The sequence below is a fragment of the Hippocampus comes genome, unplaced genomic scaffold (genome assembly GCF_001891065.2).
Source record: "Hippocampus comes isolate QL1 unplaced genomic scaffold, H_comes_QL1_v1.1 scaffold132, whole genome shotgun sequence".
Classification (NCBI taxonomy): Eukaryota; Metazoa; Chordata; class Actinopteri; order Syngnathiformes; family Syngnathidae; genus Hippocampus; species Hippocampus comes.
In genome coordinates, this window is record NW_017805467.1 from 3,118,012 (window position 1) to 3,138,460 (window position 20,449).

The following is a 20,449-nucleotide window of genomic DNA, read 5'->3' on the forward strand; positions in this document are numbered from 1 at the left end:
ACAGTTGAAAACCATCAGCTATAGCCTGGGAGCCAAACAGTGGCTTTGGTTGGGCCAATAATTGCACATGGAGACAATGTTGCTGCCTTCCATTAATCCAAGGTGACAATTTTTTAGACTAAGGGTGATGAAAAGCTGTGCTCACAACAAAAATTCCAAATGCTCCCGTAAAAAACAATGCTGTAAGGTTTCTGTGGGATGGAAAAAAATAGTTTGGCAATTACCAATGCTATTAATTTAGACGGGCATCTGTGACATTTGACAGTGGTCCAAGAAATGTACTGCATGACACACACTGTATAGGAATCAACTGACACAATCAACGAAGACTGTTCAGCCCCACACAGTTACATAAATGACTTGCAAAGTAATGAAGCGATTCACACACACTCAAAAAATAATCTCACTCCAAAAGTTGTGGGCAAAATGTGAGTACTCTACAGAACTTTGATTGTGAATTTTGAAGCATTAATCATAATGGAGGATGAGAGAACAACGCGTAAAGGAACCAAACAGTCCAAACAAAGAAGAAGTAGGAGTAAGTGGCTACTCTTACCATCATCCGCCTCCTCCTCCTCAGTGGGCGAGGCCGGTTGTCCTTTGCCTTCATTGCTTCTCTCTGCCTCCCTCAGAAGACTCACCACCTCGTACATAGCATCACTCTGACCTGTCCTCTCTGGAGCATGCTGTAGGGACACACAAAGTATAATTAGCTTGATTTTAAAAAGATACAACTTTAAACTACCGCATTTAAAGCAGTGGTACTTGTACTTCAGAGTTTGATTTGTTCTGTGACCATTGCCACGTTCAGATGAAGGGAAATGCCATTCATCTGATTCAGGCAAGGTCAATTCCTTTGTTGTTGTGGTGCACTGAAGACATTTGGGTTCCAGATCAAAAGATGGATATCAGACAAAAAAAAAGTATCAGAATTGCAGATGTTATTTCATGGTATTTACAGCTTGACGTGCTAAACAACTCAGGTCAGATCACTTTTTGTTGGAACCCACCCATTTTTAAAGTGAGCAGAATTGGAACTAGTGACTGATGGGTGTTTCTCGTTCCTCAGGTGCTGCCGTTTGGATTGACTGTTTAAACATGAGATATTGTTTGCTTTTCGGCTTTGGGTTTCACCTGTGAAAACCGCATTTGCTGTTAAGCAAACATGGAGACCAGAGAGATGTCTATGGAATAAAATCTGAGAGATGAGTGAAAATCAATCAGAGCTACTGCAAACATTAGGCATCGCCAAAACAACAATTTGGAATGCCCTGAAAAAGAACAAAAACTACTGGTATATTGCGCAACAGACATTGAACAGGTTCGCCAAGTAATTCACCGGATGACAGAAGCGTTGTCAGATGTGAAGTAACACTCAAAGACAACAGTCAGTGAAATCACTGCCAACCTCCGCGGGGCAGAAGTGAAAGTATCACAATCCGCTGTTTGAGGAATACTTCGAGAAGAAATATACAGGCCATTCCACAAGACACAAACCACCCATCAGCAAAAAAACAAACAAACAAAAAAAAAAGAACTGGAAGGCCAGATTGGATTTTACAAAGTACAGAGATGAGCTACTAAAGTTTTGGAACAAAGTTTTATCGACTGATGACACCAAGACAAACCTCTACCAAAGTGATAAACCAGCCAAAGTGTGGAGAAAGAAAGGATCTGCTTTTGATCCAAATCACACAAACGGATCTGTAGAGCATGGTGGGGGTAAAGTCATGGCTTGGGCTTGCATGGCTGCTTCTGGAACGGGTTCAATCATCTTCATTGTGATGTAACTCATGATGGTAGCAGCAAAATGAATGATCAAGTCTACAAAAGCATTTTGCTGGCATGTTACAGAAAACCGAACCCAAACTAATTGGAAGAAGCTTCATCATGCAACAAGACAATGACCCAAAACACACTGCCAACACAGCAAAGGGCGAAGTGTAAGGTCTTTAGACCGACCAAATCAATCACCGGACATTAACCCAATAGATCATACATTTCGCCTCTTGAAGAGAAGAGTGAAGGACGAAACCCTCGGAAACAAACGAGAACTGAAAGAATAAAGGCCAAGTAATTTCAACTGAAGAATGCAGTGGTTTGGCTTGCCGGCTTGATGGTCGTCTTGGAAGTAAGGTTTATGCCACCAAATGTTAATCACGTGAATTTAATAGCATCTGTTCCAATGATTTTGCTCACTTTGGAAAGTGGGTGGCTTCAAACAAAAGGTGCGCTGCCCTGCGTTGTTTAACACATATGGATGTGAGACAAAAGATGCAAATTACGGCCATTTCAACTTTTGCTTCATCTTCATCTTTTGATCTGGAACCCAAATGTCTTCAACATACAACAATAACTAAATTGACCTTGCGGTTCCAATACTCTGCACCACTTTAAGCTCAAGCACAGTTCAACATCTAACGGGGAACAAAGTTGCCACCTTTGGCCGAATGTGCAAATTAAAGTGGAAATAATACAAGATCAGGTCAATAGTCAAAACCATTTTTTGAATTAAAATTGCAGCATACACTACAGCCCATTCTCTGTCCAAAACAATAAATCAAATAATGTCCGAGATCAAAGCCATATAAGGAAAGCACCACAGAAAAAAATATCCAAGCCCTTGGGTGATGTTTCTTTCTAGTCTATTCACAAACTGTAGCGCTTTAGCCTACCGCCTGCCGCTGGTACAGTGGATCAATGAGCTTTGATGCAGTATTGATCCACCCACCCAGTGGAACATCTAATGCCTTTTTCAAGTCACTGATGAGAAAAAAATAGAAAGAATAGAACATATAGCTAGTTTTTGGAGAACTTCAGAGACAAACAAAAAACAAAATCAGATACTTTGTTATAAGCCCAATAAGGGCGGTCGACTGGTTAGCACGTCCGCCTCACAGTGCAGAGGTTGTGGGTTCAATTCCTGCCCTGGCCTTCCTATGTGGAGTTTGCATGTCCTCCATGTGTGATTATGAGTGTAAATGGTTTGTCTCTGTGTGCCCTACGATTGGTTGGCAACCAGTTCAGGGTGTCCCCCGCCTACTGCCCGGTGATGGCGGCAATAGGCTGCAGCACGCCCACGACCCTCGTGAGGTTAAGCGGATTAGAAAATGGATGAATGGATGGCTAAAATCAATAAGTTTAAGATTACACACTAGAACTAACCTAATAAATTTGAGACCGCTGCTGTCCTGTTACTTTGCAAGGAATAAAATAATGGTCTAAAGATCTGACTTGTAAATCTGTATTCTATGGACACAATTAAACAATTAAAGATAACATATTCAGAATTTATACAACGTTAAATTAAAAAAAAAAAATTCTAGTTTGGTCAAATAGTCATTCATCAATCAATTTTCTACCACTTGTTCTGTATGGTGTCACGAGTAAACTGGAGTCTATCCCAGCTCCTGACATGTATGAAGCCGTACTACCCTGGGAAAATGCACACACACGCGCAGGCAAACAAGTATATTCCTCATGATCACCTTGACCACATAACCCACCGTGTTGCCTAATCAATTATAAATGAATGAATAATTGATCAATCACGTCAATCCCACTGTATATGCAAACTAACAAAAAGCCCCTCATGAAATAGAAAGCCTGTGAGGTGCCCTGACAAACGTTTGAAGATAAAATGTCAAATTTATCAAACATTACCAAGATGCGGCATCAGTGAATGTTGAAATGAACATACTTATTGTGACATCAGTCACGTGTATTTTTTGACCATTTTTGTTTCAAAGTTCAAACAATTTTTCATGTTCTCAAATGGTATGACGGTAAACCATCGAAAATCCATATTCACTCACTAAAGCTACACTGCGCTACACAAATGTAACGCTTGTCCAGCATATTATATTAATCAGTCCATCTTAAAAAGATATTACTCTTTTTAAGAGGAAATAGGACAATACCATTACACATTTACATGTAGGTGTACAACACCCCCCCCCCCGCACACACACACATATATATATATACACAGATATAATATTATCTTTTAATTGGCTCTTAACCAGTGCACCAGTCTTCCATTTACTGAGGAGATAACTCCGTAGGCAATCAGGCGTACAAGTCAGACTGCCGCCATTAATTACCAACACACCAATAATGAGAAAGAGCCACTTATTAGCCTGCTACAATGGAAAGCTTCCCCACAATCCACTGCTTTGCCAACTCCCGGATGGCTTACTAGAGTAGCTCTGGATTGTGTTTTTTTTCTCTTTTTTTTCCCTCTCTATAGCAAAGAACAAGAAGCTGGCTGGCCATCTCTTTTCTCTGATCACCTTTTGAGTTGTGAGGAAATCCACACGACTAGAACACATTATGACGAGGAAGGAGACCTTTAATTTGACATTTTTAGCAAAACTCATAGCAGCTGTATACACAGATATAATATTATCTTTTAATTGGCTCTTAACCAGTGCACCAGTCTTCCATTTACTGAGGAGATAACTCCGTAGGCAATCAGGCGTACAAGTCAGACTGCCGCCATTAATTACCAACACACCAATAATGAGAAAGAGCCACTTATTAGCCTGCTACAATGGAAAGCTTCCCCACAATCCACTGCTTTGCCAACTCCCGGATGGCTTACTAGAGTAGCTCTGGATTGTGTTTTTTTTCTCTTTTTTTTCCCTCTCTATAGCAAAGAACAAGAAGCTGGCTGGCCATCTCTTTTCTCTGATCACCTTTTGAGTTGTGAGGAAATCCACACGACTAGAACACATTATGACGAGGAAGGAGACCTTTAATTTGACATTTTTAGCAAAACTCATAGCAGCTGGTTTATAATACATGACCTTAATATAATTACCAAATTAAACAAAAATAGATGTAAGTCTATAAGCAGGCAAAATATTATGAGGGCATGTCCTTCTGCACACACAGACCTGGGCGATAGAGAAAAAAAATCTTTCACAATACGTATCGTCCATTTTATATCACGATAACAACGTCCTACAATATATTTTCAGTTAATCTATAAAAGCATATACAGCACCCTATAACTGTTTACCTTTTGTCATTTGATTTTGAAGTGGTATTTAACAAAACCTGTATCAAATGAGAAATGCGTCCAGTAGTGCTGGTATATAAAATTAGGCATCACGCCCTGTCGTGTGTACATAGCCTTAGACTGCCCTACATTATGAGTAGTGAATATTTTTTTGCGGCTTTGTAATGGTATGCGGGTCAAACATCGTACCGCAATAATATTAACATATTGAGTGAGTTGATTTTGGGGATAAAAAAATAATAAGAAGAAGAAGACAAAATGAATTCTTGCACTTAATAGTGGTTTCTTGTTAAGCGGCTTTGTGCTGTTCTTGAATGGCAATTTTTATTCAAGAGACATTTGCACTGGGAAAAAAAACACTTCAGTATGTGGTTACTTTGGTGTTTTCTTTCAATCCTTTATTGATGGGTTAGGAAAGTGGTTATTTTTATGCATGCATTAAAAAATGTATTTGTCATACATCTGGTTAGGAAGTGTGTGGACCTATGTGCCCCCCGAGTAGACTGATGAAAAATTGTGGCCTCCTCCACATTAATTATCCAAATGGCTTATCCTCTTGAGGGTGGCGGGCTTGCTAGAGCCTATCTAAGCTGTCTCCAGGCAGTAGGCAGGTGACACCCTGAATTGATTGCCAGTCAATCGCAAACTGCTTGAATAATAACATGAATTTTTAAACTACTTTATCAATTAAAATTGTCTTATTAGTCGGAACTCAACTCTGCTCGAAAACATGCTCCCCGTTCTCATTTGAGTGAAAATAACAACAGGTAGATTTGCTTATTTAGATCGGTGGATGTGCTTATTTAATTCTACTCTATATCGGACTGTGAACTGAGCAAAAGTATGATGTGTGAACATACCTGTCCAAGTTTGAGGTAGAAAGTCTCGCTGAAGGTCTTACGGCTGAAGTACCAGAAACGTTCATTGGACGGATAAACCCTGACCAAAGTTTCCAACAGGAAGCGAACTGGCTCCACCACCTCGGTTACGACCAGGTCCACAGCCACCGTCATGTACACTTGCTTATCTGTGCCAGACAATAGTAGGGGAAAGAGTTGCTAGATATTACATGACACCAACAGGAAACTATTTCAGAGACATTAAAAGGCTCACGCTGCAGTATGAAGGAAAACGGATCAAATCTGTCTTTGATCCAAAATTTTCAGATCACATGATGAGGACGTTTATGCTTGTATGTGTTCTTGTTGTGTCCAGCCTCCGGTGTTCTCAAAGGAGTGTGTATGTGTGTTTGTCTCTCCATGTGGTTACATTAGGTTATACAGTATACAGTAGGGTGGTCCATTTTGGAAAAGTTTGTCGGATTCGTCGGGCCGGGTCGGAAATCTTGTCGATACTATGACACAAGGATGTGTGCAAAATTTTATTCCGATCGGATAATTTTATCCCGTCCCGCAGAGCGACCAAAGTTTCCCCTATGGAAAGAATGTTACGGGGCTGAATGGTAGTACGGTTTCTCCCGTACAGTAAGGATTTTGTTTTGCTCAGTTCGCACTTGCAATAATTCAAAGACGGAAGACAGGAACGCATGTATTGCAAAAATGGCAACCGTGGTTATCCTTCAACACTGGTGAGATTGTTGGTCCATGTTAACTGGTCCATCTGTCTATCTGTCCATCTGTCTATAATGTCCATCAACACTAGTGACACTGTTAGACCGCAAAAAAAAAACGAAATCCGCCGTGCGTGCCATCCCATGCCTACTTCACGCACGGGTGCAACGCCCGGTGTCGCTCCACGACCTGCAGAAGGTGCTGTCGCTGTTCCTCGTCGCGCGTGATGGCGCCGCAGAACGCGCTGATGAGGGCGACGCCCCTCTCCGCAAAGTCGTTCACCACCCGTAGGTGACGAGCGCGCCGACGAGCCGTGGTGATGTTCGATGTCGAAAAGCGTCCTCAGCTCAGCGTCCAGTAAGAATTCCGGCGATTCTCGACTTCAATTGAAAGATATTAGCTCGCCAGTAGGTGACCGTTGTGTGTTAGGCGTGCGTTTGAGTTTGTCTCCGGCTGCTGAGAGCAGCGATGGAAGGTTTAGTTAGTCAGGAGGTGATCGTTCGGGCAACATTCAGCCCAGCCAGTGTCACGCATGGCAAAATACACGGTTAAAATACACATGTTCACCCTATTGAGACCAGTTGTTATGGTGGAAACTTTGGCCGCTTTGCGGGACAGGAAAATATCATCAGATCGGAATGAAATTTTGCACAGAACCTGGTACCATAGTATCGACAAGAATTCCGACCCGGCCCGACGAATCCGACAAACTTTTTTTTTTGCCATGAAAATGTGGACCAACTTTTTTTTTTGCCATGAAAATGTGGACCAACTTTTTTTTTTGCCATGAAAATGTGGACCAACTTTTTTTTTTGCCATGAAAATGTGGACCAACTTTTTTTTTTGCCATGAAAATGTGGACCAACTTTTTTTTTTGCCATGAAAATGTGGACCAACTTTTTTTTTTGCCATGAAAATGTGGACCAACTTTTTTTTTTGCCATGAAAATGTGGACCAACTTTTTTTTTTGCCATGAAAATGTGGACCAACTTTTTTTTTTGCCATGAAAATGTGGACCAACTTTTTTTTTTGCCATGAAAATGTGGACCACCCTAAGTGTCAGTGAAGTGATCATTAATTTCCGTTTTTCTGAGGCTGTCTTTGAACGCCTCTCGAGTCAACGAGAAGAGAGAAGGCACGGAGTCGGACGCAGACGTGTCTGTGTTTGTCGAGACTGTCAAAAGCATAACTAAAGTGTACGTTTTAAAAAACCAACACCACAGCTCTACTTTTTCGGAGCTGCAACATGTATCTATATCTATTTGAGCTATATTAGCCAACTATCAAAATCTTTTTCCATTTTCAAACATTTTTTATAAAGCTCCGGGGAGCCACTAGATGTCGCTAAAGAGCCGCATGCGGCTCTGGAGCCAGCCGCGTGTTGCCGACCCCCGGTTTAGACTAATCTGCCATTTCCCTGTATTTCAAACTCTCTGAGCCTTCCAGTCAGCAAGTTGCCACCGTTTTTAATTTGCTAACTCTGATGGATTCAGTGAAGCAAGCTTTCAGCCTGGCAGCCACGCTGTGCCAACCACCAGATCATACTGTGTAAATATTTTCCCATTAACTAGAAAAGCCAGTCATTATAAAATCCAATGTGAAAACTTTGATAAGTTTTAGGCTAAATTCAAACGATTTATCGTAGCACAGCAGTACAGTGACTAATCTCATAGCAAGAAGGTTTTGGATCTGATTTTGTTGTCTGGCTGAGGTCTGGGGACTTCCTGTGTTTTCATGTTCTCCCCTGTGCCTGTCTGGGCTGTCTCTACACACCAGCCATGCAAATAAAGTTGGTTCATAAACTGCATTGCCTGTCAATAGCTAGTCTGTCTGTGTCCTTCCTGCCAAACATGTACTGTAATAGGCCTTCGACAATAGGGGAAGAGTTGTCCTTTATTTGGAGGTAAGCAGGTCATTTGGGCTTTTGTAAATGTGATTATTTGGTGAAATTTAGTAGGAGTACGGAACAATGACAATTTCTACACCTTTGACCTTTTAGGCTCATGTTGGCTAAAATTAGTGTCACATAATGTTAGTTTTCTCAACATGTTAAAGAAAGCCAAACACCTTCTAATAATATGATTACACATTTTTTTCACATTGAGATCTCAATGAAATACCTGTACAGCCCATTTCAGTTAAAAATTATATTCCCCCAAACCGTAATTAGGATTGCAGAGGTTTGCGAATAGAATTTTAAAACAAGGCCTGTTTCATCACATTATGAAATTAATTAGATTTTTTTTTTCTTAATCTGTAACTACTGAGTTTGATTCAGTTTCTCACATGAGTGAATACTTCAGCTACTTGATGATGTGTTCATGCCTGCGTAGGAAAAGGTGCTGCCAAGCTTTGACACACTACGGGTCGCAAGGCTTGCATGACAAAAGACTATACTAAGCTGTACATCAAAGAACAAATACTACATTCCGGGACAAATGCAAGCATTGTGTACTTCCTCATGCCACTTCTATGGTACGCAACCAGTGACCAATTTAATTATTATTATTATGATCTAATTGCAATGACATTTTTTCCCTAAAATGGCTGTGCCTGAATATTATATTTGGAAATGCAACATCAACTTCAAATAAGTTCAGCAAGGCATACCTTCATCTTAACAATGAACAAATGGTTAACATTTTTGGTCGATACCCATAACCCAAGAACTGTTAGAGACCTTCAAATCTTTTCCAAATAAAACAGTGATATGTGTTCTGTGCATACAATTCTCTTTACAGCAGACAAGGCAAGCAGCCATGGAAGACTCTTGGTCCTCTATGAGTAATTAAAGTTTGAATCACAATTTATACAACTTTGAGCGTGAAAATGTTTTAATTGGTGACAAAAATATTTCATTTCCTAAAAGAAAATCAAATTCAGTCTTATGTATCATGTAATTTTGGTTTTCAAAGAGGGGGGAAAAAACAGTGTCACACCTTTAGGCGCGTCTTCATTGAGGGGCTGGAAAGCTGCAATATTGGGATTCCATATTCCTGTGATCACATAGGCCTTTCCATCAGATGTCTTCCCCATCGACTCCTGGGCAGGTAATTGATGATGAAATATGTTTGTTTAATATCAACTGTATGTTTATCAAATTGACTACAATGCTTTGCGCTGTCAAATACGAAGTATAACAAATAAAGTTCGGATGCAGGCAAAGGCTAATATCGTATGCAGTATTCCACAGAAAGATGGAATCATGCAATAGTTGACAAATCATCGGGTAATTCACAGAAACAGTGCGTGATTGTCCCGTACTTACCATGTCTAGCAGATGCATGTCGCTATTGCAAACCTTCTGGCCTGGACTCAGGAGCATTCCAAAACACCTAGAAAACAGACACAGGAGCTTTGCACGTTTAAATGATGAGAAACATTTGCGATCATTCTTTTATTATGCATTTTTAATCAACTGCAACACTCGTGAAAGCACGATATAAATCAAGAAGGAATGAATTGTACTGTAACTATTTCAACATTGCTAAGCCTTCACAGAATATCAGTTCAAGCAAGGGAAGTGCCACAGACTTAGCATGTTGTTTTTTTGTTGTTGTTGTTGTTTTGTTTTGTTTTTTAACGAATACATGCGGTACAGCAAATCTCTTGTCCCTCAGCAAAAATTGCAGTAACGCATTCAATCTCAAACAGCATTTCATCCCGATGAGCTGCAATTTCCAAAGAGTACAGTACTGTTCTTCAAGCTTAGAGTGCCATCCAGTGGTTAGCATGGGAATATCTCAACCCCCCCACCCCCAAAAAAAAATTTAGCAAGATACAGTTTCGAATAGAAAGCACGATTCAAGTGTATTGATCAATGACTTTCAAGCTGGATTCACTGTTATCAAGTAATGTCCACAGATAACCGTTCAGATGTTTTTAGTCAATGGCAAGGGAGACACTGATGATACTGTGGCATGAGGCAAGAAAAAAAAAAGGCAAACAGAATTGCCCACTGGCTGAGGGAAAAAAAGGGCAGGTGTCTTCTGGTGAGGGAAATTGGAGGTAAGTGACTGGGAAGGTTGACCTAGTTCTTTGGTGAAGGCATGCAGGCTCAGTGCATGAGTGCAATAAACGAGGGCTGTGGGATGTTGCGGAAATTGGTTCAAGCACACACAACAGTATTTTGTCGTGGAATTATTTTTGATGATTATCTTTAAAAAGACTGAAGTTATCCCCTTTTTTTTTTGTTGTTCAAACTCAACCATCCCAAGCAAAGGGAAATTATGACGGATTCTCCCATGAGAGGTTGCCGGGCTGCGGTCACGAAAAACCCATTTTGAGTTTTGGGTTTTGTTAAGATAAGCGTACAGTAGCTCTTAATCACTGACAATCAGAGAGAGATAAAACAAAACCATTACCTCCCATTATTCTCACAGTATGTTCACTAGTGGCTCTTCCCCGACACCTGACCAATTTATCTCAGTCCAGTTGTCAGTCCGAACATTTAAAACAAGGTCAGGGATTGTCAACCTGTAATTTCTCTTAATTGTTGAGAGAAATCATTAACATGATCATTTTTCCACATTTATTGTTCATAATAACACGCTGACAGTTAATTTACACAAACTTGTTTCAGAAGCGTGGGTCAAACTGGTTGCCTTTTTCCACTAATCAGTAGCCAAGAAGTAGCTCTCTGCTCTCTAACGGTTGATGACCCCTGGTATAGACGTTTATTTATGCCTAGGGCTTGTGAAAAAAAAGTGTGCTTTCATTCTTTCGAAGCGCAAAAAAATTTGGGATTCAGCGTCTTTGTTTACTATACAGCGCAAAGGCTCACCTGTGAATTTGTTATATACCTTGCACATGTGTATAATTACAAAAGACAAAGCAGACTAGAATACACTGAGTAACAGCTTCTGTACACGGCAGTAACAGTGTCGTCCGTGCACGGGCAACAGAATGAGGCAAGCGTTTTCCGCTTTTGTTTTGTGCGACACATGCATAAAGGGAGACATTTCAAGATTCCCATACTTCTGAGAACTGTAAAATTTCATTGCACATTTGGTGGATTTGCACACACATTTAAGAGGTGTGTGCAAGTGCCCAAGGGACAAAAAGCCATAAAAGGGAAATGGACCCATGAGTTTGTATGTTTATGGGTCACTGTCACCTGTGTGCTGCTCAAGAATGGAACCAAGACAACATCTCGTCTATTTTGTTAATACTTCCACACCTATGAAGACTCTGGACTAAAAGAAGCAAGTTAGCAACTGGCTGAGCCGAATGCAGCGTTCAGTTTGCGCCACACTACGTCTGCAGTTGAAGGTGCGAACAAAGAAGGTAACAACCAGCAAATCAAAGGAGGGTAATATTCATGAGAACATACAAAACAGCTTTTGAAGAGCCATTTTGAGGGACATTAAATAGACAGATGTGTGTTATTCTCTGAAAATGGCGAAAATTGTCACACCTACTGGTAAAATAAACTGCCACATTGGATCATAAGACTGGCTCTCACCTCTCAATGCCAAGATCTTTGTTGCTAATTTGCTGTACTGTAATCAGGACTTTCTTCTGAACATTCTGTCGCAGCTTGAAATACAATTTGTCTCTGTCCTTGGGGACTGGACTGTGAAAAGGAAGAGAGACTGGATTATTCAACATAATCCGACAACCACATGTCAAAGTATCGTATCTTGCAGTTAGTCTTCGGGAGTAACAGAAAACGTGCCAGCATTAAGTATTCGGTCTACCCCCAAAAATGAACTGTAATCCATGATGGTAAAGTTACAGAAAAAAATTAATAAATACAAATCTGATTACAATGACCATTATTCAACATGGGATTATTTTGCATGCTTGCATCATCTGCATGTTTACTTATTTAAGCGCTACAACTGGAAAAATTACCAATATGTTTCGCCCCACTCTTTTCACATGGCCATCCATCCATCCATCCATCCATCCGGAGCACGATGTAAAATTGAATTGCATGACTGCTACTGCCTAAAATTTCTGTGATTTTAAAATTCTGATTTTGGGTGCTCTGGTTTCCTCGGTTATTTCCAAACCCATGCATATTGTTAAATATTCATTGAACCAAAAAGTTCAAGCATATATATAGTCATTCGAGAATTGGAGGTCATTTTTCGTCCCATCCATCAAATGTTAAATAATCCAAACATACAAAATACAAAATACTAAACATGCAGTTTCTGAGTAAACTTACTTGTGCTGGAATCAAATCTAAACAAATATCTTGAAAATTGTTTTAAAAATACCCAAAAAGTCTGGAGAACCGCTTGAAATGCAATTTTTCTCTTTGTAAACAGAATCTCAAATAAAACACGAAAACCTGGACTCCCCCCATCCATAGATTGTAATTAGCACAGCCACTTTATCCATCATATATGCAGCTGCATATATGCTCATATTTATATTTTGTATTTTATATTGCATTTTGTACTGTGTACAGTTCTTTTTCTGAAACATTTATTTTGTGCATGCAATAGAATTATGTTGTCATGGTAAATGCTTATACTTGCAAGACTGGTGAAATTTTACAGATTATCTCTGTGATGACTCAACAAAAAAAACATCTGCTTTTATTTTGGAAAACTATGATCCACATTTTTGCATCTTTTCTTACCTCACGGAGCCCTCTGGTCCGCAGGGTACATGCAGGGTGATGGGGATCGGGCAAAATCATTGAAAAGGACTGCGAAAAAAAAAATATTGCATACATCATGGCAATCGCAATTTTGGGGGGGAAAAAACACTAATTCCAATTGGATTATTTTCCATAATCGCTGAACCTTAGTATGTCTTCATTTTTACTGTATGTGGTGCCAAAATTCCTGAATGGTGCTGGACAGGGTGATGATACCTCTGACGACAGACATATTTTTGATTACGGCTCTGACCCGAAATGTCTGGTGTCAGTTTAGTCAGCCTGCACTCATTTCGACTGACAAATGTGAGTTTAATTCACAAATGGGATCGTACTCTGATGGGAACTCTGAGCCATTTTCTATTTAAACAAAACACTTGTGGATTCATGAAGAAAGAGCAGACAACAGTTGAGCCCAAATGGTAAAAATGTCAAGGTGAAAAAAAGATGACAGAACGGCACAGGATGTTCGAGCAGTTGAGACGGAAAGCGGAGGAAAAGCATTCTCAAGAAGTTGGAGATGACCAGCTATAGTATCTTGGATTAAGTGGGTTTGTCACCCAAATAAATGCAGCTTTTGCTCAATGTGAACCTCAGCGTACACGTTTCGTGAAGTGAGGAAAAACAGTGCTTGGCTGCAGTGCGCCTGTAAGTCCATCTTACCGCCTCCTTGATGTGGCAGGAGAAGACGTGAATTTGGAAGTCTTCGGAGCTCCGATAACTCTCAGTGAAGCAAAAGCAGTCACTTTCCACAGAGCCGTCCCGTCCACGAGCACAAAACAGGACCTTGTATATGGGGAAGGAACAAATCTCTGTACCCGAAGCCTGGTCCACAACCCTGCAGAAAGTTATGAAGAGGCTCATTTTCAAAGAAGACTTACGGGAGTGAAATGATCAAAGTAAGGTTTAGAGGTGCAACAATTAACAGATTAATCGACAACTAATCTGTTACTGCCATTATTTCCCATTAAGCAGTTTCATCATCATTAAAAGACACGTTTTGTAAGCTCTGCGTTGCCATTTTGTAAGAAGACAAGAGTGCCGAGAACCTACCGTACGAGGCAAGACGACGACGGGCAGGATTTCGGCTAAGTTTAGCTAGTTTGTGTGCATTTTATGTTAAATCATAAAAACCTTCATGGTTTTGTCTTTTATTTGGTACGTAATGCCACTTGTTTGTATGTTTCATGTTCATGGGGCCAGTTCTCACGGGTTGCAAGGAATAAAACCCTGTATTTTCATCGTGGACTTCGTGTCGTCACTCATCCTGAGGGCGCTACATAATCAATTAGCAAATTAATCGCAAATTATATTTTAGATTTGTTGTTTTGATGCTTTTTTCCATTTCAAATTGCCCAAATGCTCAAAATGTCAATTTCTCAACAGTTAATATTCTCTGATTTCTCTAGTCCTCCCCGAAATTTGACTGATTATCTCTGTGATGACTCAACAAAAAAACATCTGCTTTTATTTTGGAAAACTCTGATCCACAATTTTGCATCTTTTCTTACCTCACGGAGCCCTCTGGTCCGTAATGCCACTTGTTTGTATGTGTCATGTTCATGGGGCCAGTTCTCATGGGTTGCAAGGAATAAAACCCTGTATTTTCATCGTGGACTTCGTGTCGTCACTCATGCCGCATCCTGAGGGCGCTACATAATCAATTAGCAAATTAATCGCAAATTATATTTTAGATTTGTTGTTTTGATGCTTTTTTTTCCATTTCAAATTGCCCAAATGCTCAAGATGTCAATTTCTCAACAGTTAATATTCTCTGATTTCTCTAGTCCTCCGTGAAATTTTACAGATTATCTCTGTGATGACTCAACAAAAAAAACATCTGCTTTTATTTTGGAAAACTATGATCCACATTTTTGCATCTTTTCTTACCTCACGGAGCCCTCTGGTCCGCAGGGTACATGCAGGGTGATGGGGATCGGGATGGCACTCTCAGCCCGCAAGGTCGCCATTGCCCTCTGTGCCTCAGCTTCATTACGAGGAGCTTTGACCCAAGTGCAGCCCAAGTAGGACAGCTTGTTGAATTGCACACTGTCTTCCTCTTGAGTCGTGGGGCTCGCTGGTGCTGGACAGGGTGATGATACCTCTGACGACAGACATATTTTCGATTACAGCTCTGACCCGAAATGTCTGGTGTCAGTTTATTCAGCCTGCTCTCATTTCGACTGACAAATGTGAGTTTAATTCACAAATGGGATTGTACTCTGATGGGAACTCTGAGACATTTTCTATTTTAACGAAACACTTGTGGATTCATGAAGAAAGAGCAGACAACAGTTGAGCCCAAATGGTAAAAATGTCAAGGTGAAAAAAAGATGACAGAACGGCACAGGATGTTCGAGCAGTTCATTAAAACTTTGCAAACAGGAAGCAGAACAATGAGCACAGCAGAAGAACTTCCACTGCTGGCTGGCTTTTATATGACACTACTCGTACCATTTCCTCTCAGCAGTAGGGAAGCACCAGACCTCGTGGTGCAGTTGATTTTTTTTTGTATCTGAAACCATGACGCTCATGCAACAACCGACAACAAGTCTACAACTGAACACTACCTGCTGGGTGGCGCTCCAGGACTTGAACTTCTGGGTAGATGTGCTTTTCCATCTTTTCCACACTACTCTTCTCCACCTTCACGTCCTCATCGTCTTCATCACCATCAGCAGCAGCATCATCATCATCCAGTACCTCCTCCATTGCTTTCTCCAGCTGCTCACTACCATTCCAAGACATCTGGTGGAGGAAGTAGCATGAATGTTGAAGTAGGCAGTAAAGATAAACGGAGGTCAACATAGACCGTGTAGAAGAGCAGGGAGGTTCCTGGATTGTGTGAATAATTTATACTGTGTATACTATGGCCGTGTCAAAGTAAATGCAAGTATTTTTTACGTGCATTTTTGTTCCCACTGGCTTGAGGCTTGGTTTTAGCCTTTCATCTACACATACTTTAAAAACCCCACCCCTCACCCAGCTCACTGAAGTTCCAGTTCCCTCACAACCTCAATGAGGAATAGCAGGATCGATACTTGGATGGATCCACTGTACATTTATTTCGGCGACTCAAAACAGACAAACAGTTGAAATTTTATTTGTTTATCATTGCACACTGACGTGTTTTGAGGGGGAATTGTTGACCAATCCAAAATTCCAAATTTACCCATTGTGGGACAAATAAGTGTTAAGGAAAGTATCATGATTCCTCTTGTCCTCAATTTGTCACAGTGTTATTATGCGCTATTTTCAAGAAATAACTTTGGGGGTGGTGGGGGGATTTAAGTTCAGAGCCCAAAGAGGAAACTAGTGTACATGATGTCAAATACAATACAGTCAAAATACAAATTGCACAAACATAAAACCTTTACCTTTATTTTTTAAAAAAAAAATCAAGCATATTGTTGACATCTTTGGTTAGATATAAAATAAAATTGAAAACCAAGATGGCGTTGACAAAGTGTTTTACCTGCTCCATTATTTAACTTTTTGCCAAAGCGAATGTTGTCAGCAGCATCCAGTATGCTTGCCAAAAGATTATTTTGAAAGGGCTAATTCATATGGCCAAGAGGATCATGTATTGATGTGATGTTACTCCTATCTGTCTGCTGGGATGTGCTTCTGACCTTGAGCTTCGGTTTTCCCTCCGAGGCTTGCGGTGATCCATTTGCACTAGGCTGTACCAGAACAAACTCCTCACTGGTGACCGTGGCCACAGACTCTGTGGAACTGCTGACTTTGTGCAAGGAGGAGTCGTCATCCATGGCTGACTCTTCTTCAGGAAGTGCAGGGGGGGCCGGAGTTGAATCTCTCCCCTTTCCTCCCCAGTTCCGCCAGTTCTGGACACAAAAAAACTGTGTTACAACTTTAACTTAAATGTCCCTGTGCATGTGGCACTTCTCAAATGAAACAATATAAATGTGCAGTGTAAAACAAAAAAAAAAACAACTAAACACCCCAAGTAAAAGTACAAAAGCAGAACCACATAAAAATAAAAAAAAAAATGTTGGGTCATATCATACAGGACTTCGGGGGGGGGGGGATTCTTCAGTAAGCTAGATATGGATCATTGTTGGGGTTTTTTTTCTTGCATATTGATTAACAGTGTGGAGTGATATGATAAATATTGTGGGGAAAAATATTGTGATAATATAGTACCATGAACTTGGTTACACATCTATAATCAAGACAACGTGACACTCCTAATGAGGTAAGTAGTAGAGATGGCTCAAGCAGCCGGCCGTACAACACGTGCTGCATTGAAAGAATTTGCTGCAATCTGCACGAATATTCCTATCTGGATAAGAGACAACACATCGAAGGTTGTTTTCATTCATTCCAGACACATGATTTCGTTTACGCACACCGTGACGATTGATATTCAGACATTCATACCAATAGAAGGACAGCAACCGGATCATGTGCTCCAATCATACTTACTGAATTATAGAAAGTAGCATGAACAATCCAGGCGATTAATGGGTCACTAACTGAAGGGACTGGCATGGAGAATCAAACCAGATGAGAAACGCAGATAGCAACAGCAAATGTTGGGAAAATATTTTACTCCTGCCTGTCGTGGTCCAGACAACTACAGTAGCTTACAGTATATGTACAGTACTTGCACTGCAGGTGTGATGGCTGCATTTGTTGTTTCAACATGAATATACACAAACCAACATTGATATGGCGGTCTATACCATATCAATGTTCGGCACATGCCAAGAAAATAAATCTACTCCACAGTCTGCCTCTCTTGATCTTGTAGCATTTCTTTTTGTTAAAATAATGAATGATTTGTCTGTGACGCAGTGTGATGATGACACATTTACAAACCTAATGCAGTCACCAGTCTCCCTACATAGTGCATTGGAAACAAGCTCGATTGAAGTAAACTGGTAGATGAGTGTCTCAATGAGCACCCAGTATTTAGAAGCCTTCGTCTGCTCGGCCAGCACAGCTCGCAACATTGCAGCCAAACCGCTGCTTGATGTAAGTGGAAACACTGCGTGGTATGAAATGATTTGAAGCTAGGCAGTGAAGTGACTCAATTTCAAAATACACTGAACTAACAAGCTACATTGCATCAGCGAGGGTGTGTGTGTGTGTGTGTGTGTGTGTTAGTCAGTACATAAAGAGTGCCAATCCCAACACTGAAGTTCGTATAACTGGATATCTGATGGAGAAACTTTACAAATTCATTCATCGATTTTGAAGAGCGCTTGTCCTCATTAGTGGCACATGTAAGCTGGAGCCTATCACAGCTGACATTAGGCAAGAGGGTGTGGGCTTCTCGCCCAAAGTCCAGCTGGGATAGGTTCCATCTTACGAAAATGAATGGATGAATTGAGTGCTGTTTATCATCACCAAAAACTTGACTGGCGGGTGGATACAAGCGGCCGAAATAGGTTTCCTCCGCAGGGTATCCGAGCTCTCCTTGAGAGATAAGGTGAGAAGCTCGGTCATCCGGGAAGGGCTCAAAGTCGAGCCGCTTCTCCTCCATGTTGAGAGGTGGCTCGGGCATCTGATTAGGATGCCTCCTGGACGCCTCCCTGGTGAGGTGTTCTGAGCATGTCCCACCAACAGGAGGCCTCCGGCACGACCCAGAACACGCTAGGGAGACAATGTCTCCAGGCTGGCCTGGGAACGCCTCGGGTTCCCCTTGGAAAGAGCTTTAAGAAGTGGCTGGGGAGAGGGAAATCTGGGCTTCCTTGCTAAAGCTGTTGAGCCCGCGACCCGACCCGGGATAAGTGGGAGAGAATGGATGGATGGATGGCTGGATCTTGCACTTGATTTTTTTTTTTTAAACAAAGACTCAGGGAGTTGTCAGTGTTATATTGCATGTTTGTTAATTTATTACAGCTGAATCCTAAACCAGCTGTTCGTTTTTTGTTTTAAACTTAAAAAGCTTGATTGCAGAGTGATTGTTCTCCTTTTTGTCAGAAATAAAAAGTATATGGTTTGGTAGAAATTTAAAGTATCAAAAGTACTAGTGGTAATGGGTACTCAGTATTGCTGAGTACTTAAGAGTTGGGTACTGGTATCTGTCTGGAAAAAAAGTGGTACCCAACATTGGTACTGCTTGCTGTAGATGAATGCCTACCAACCTACAGTCAATGGAGGATATTATGTATTGGGCACTGAGGCAAAACCACACATTAAAGAACAAGTCCAAGCTGATACTGTGCCACGCAGGTCAGCAAATAACACAGCACAAAGCTAAATGTAAGTTAATTTGTTCAACCAATGTGCACCTCACTTTCAAATGAGTTATACAAAAAACAATCTGCACGATGTCCACGAGACACGCAGTTTCTCTGCGTCATAATTATTAAAGTCAGGAAAGGTGGCACGATGACTGACTGGTTAGCATATCCGCCTCACTGTGGAGAGGTGTAAGGTTCGATTCCGGCTCCAGTCTTCCTGTGTGGAGTTTGCATATTCTGGCATGCCAGCGTGGGTTTTCTGCGGGTACTCCGGTTTCGTCCCACATTCCAAAAACATGCATGGCAGGTTAACAGAACACTCTAAATTGTCCCTAGGTGTGGTCGTGAACATGAATGGTTGTTCGTTAATGTGTGCCCTGTGATCGACTGGCAACCAGTTCAGGGTGTACAATGCCTACTGCCCGAAGAGACGCCCATGATCCTTGTGAGGATAAATCAGAACATGGATGGATGAAGTCAAGAAAAGTTTGTCAAAAAACTTTTTCAACATTTATAGTGTGATAGACTATTGTTAACAGTATTATATATACTGACACGTTGTGTAAGTGAATAAATCAAACTCCGTCCACGATGTGCTTATCCTCATCAGTAATTGTGTTATTGCATCTTATGTTTTTGTCTGGAGACCTTGACCAAACTTCTCTGAGCATCATCATCATCTTTTTCGACGTCGTCATTATGATCGTAATGATCAACAGCAGCACAATTAGAAGATGCAATTAAAATGGGATAATCAAGTACAGTCAATACAGATCAATCAGGAGCAGGTTTCTCGAGTTAACAATGAAGGCAATGCAAAATTAGCGGTCGTGAAAATACCTCCTGAAAACCTTTTTCCTCACTGCGAGAGTGCCAGATCTAGATCCGTATGAAAGCTGCAGATGTGCAGCAGTATGTGAGGACAGGTGAGTGCAGGCTAATCAGGAAGTTGCAAGCAGCGCCAGGTTGACTAGACGCTAGCTTACGTCGAAGCTAATGTTTCGCTAACGCCAACCAGCTCGAAGTC

The 20,449-nt window shown here is 41.0% G+C and overlaps 1 protein-coding gene across 1 annotated transcript in view; it reads right to left on the bottom strand.

Annotated features, from left to right (window-relative positions):
* The window catches only part of rabgap1l (RAB GTPase activating protein 1-like), a 118,572-nt gene that overhangs the window by 97,839 nt on the left and 284 nt on the right, over positions 1-20,449 (bottom strand). Inside the window, exons 2-11 of the mRNA XM_019875197.1 lie at positions 16,843-17,055; positions 15,781-15,958; positions 15,101-15,314; positions 13,813-14,048; positions 12,381-12,408; positions 12,059-12,235; positions 9,863-9,929; positions 9,534-9,636; positions 5,884-6,050; positions 557-686 (exon numbers count right to left, since the gene is read on the bottom strand). Coding sequence (XP_019730756.1) covers positions 557-686; positions 5,884-6,050; positions 9,534-9,636; positions 9,863-9,929; positions 12,059-12,235; positions 12,381-12,408; positions 13,813-14,048; positions 15,101-15,314; positions 15,781-15,958; positions 16,843-16,980 — 1,438 coding nt within the window. The 5' untranslated portion in view covers positions 16,981-17,055. The remainder of the gene's footprint in view (positions 1-556; positions 687-5,883; positions 6,051-9,533; positions 9,637-9,862; positions 9,930-12,058; positions 12,236-12,380; positions 12,409-13,812; positions 14,049-15,100; positions 15,315-15,780; positions 15,959-16,842; positions 17,056-20,449) is intronic.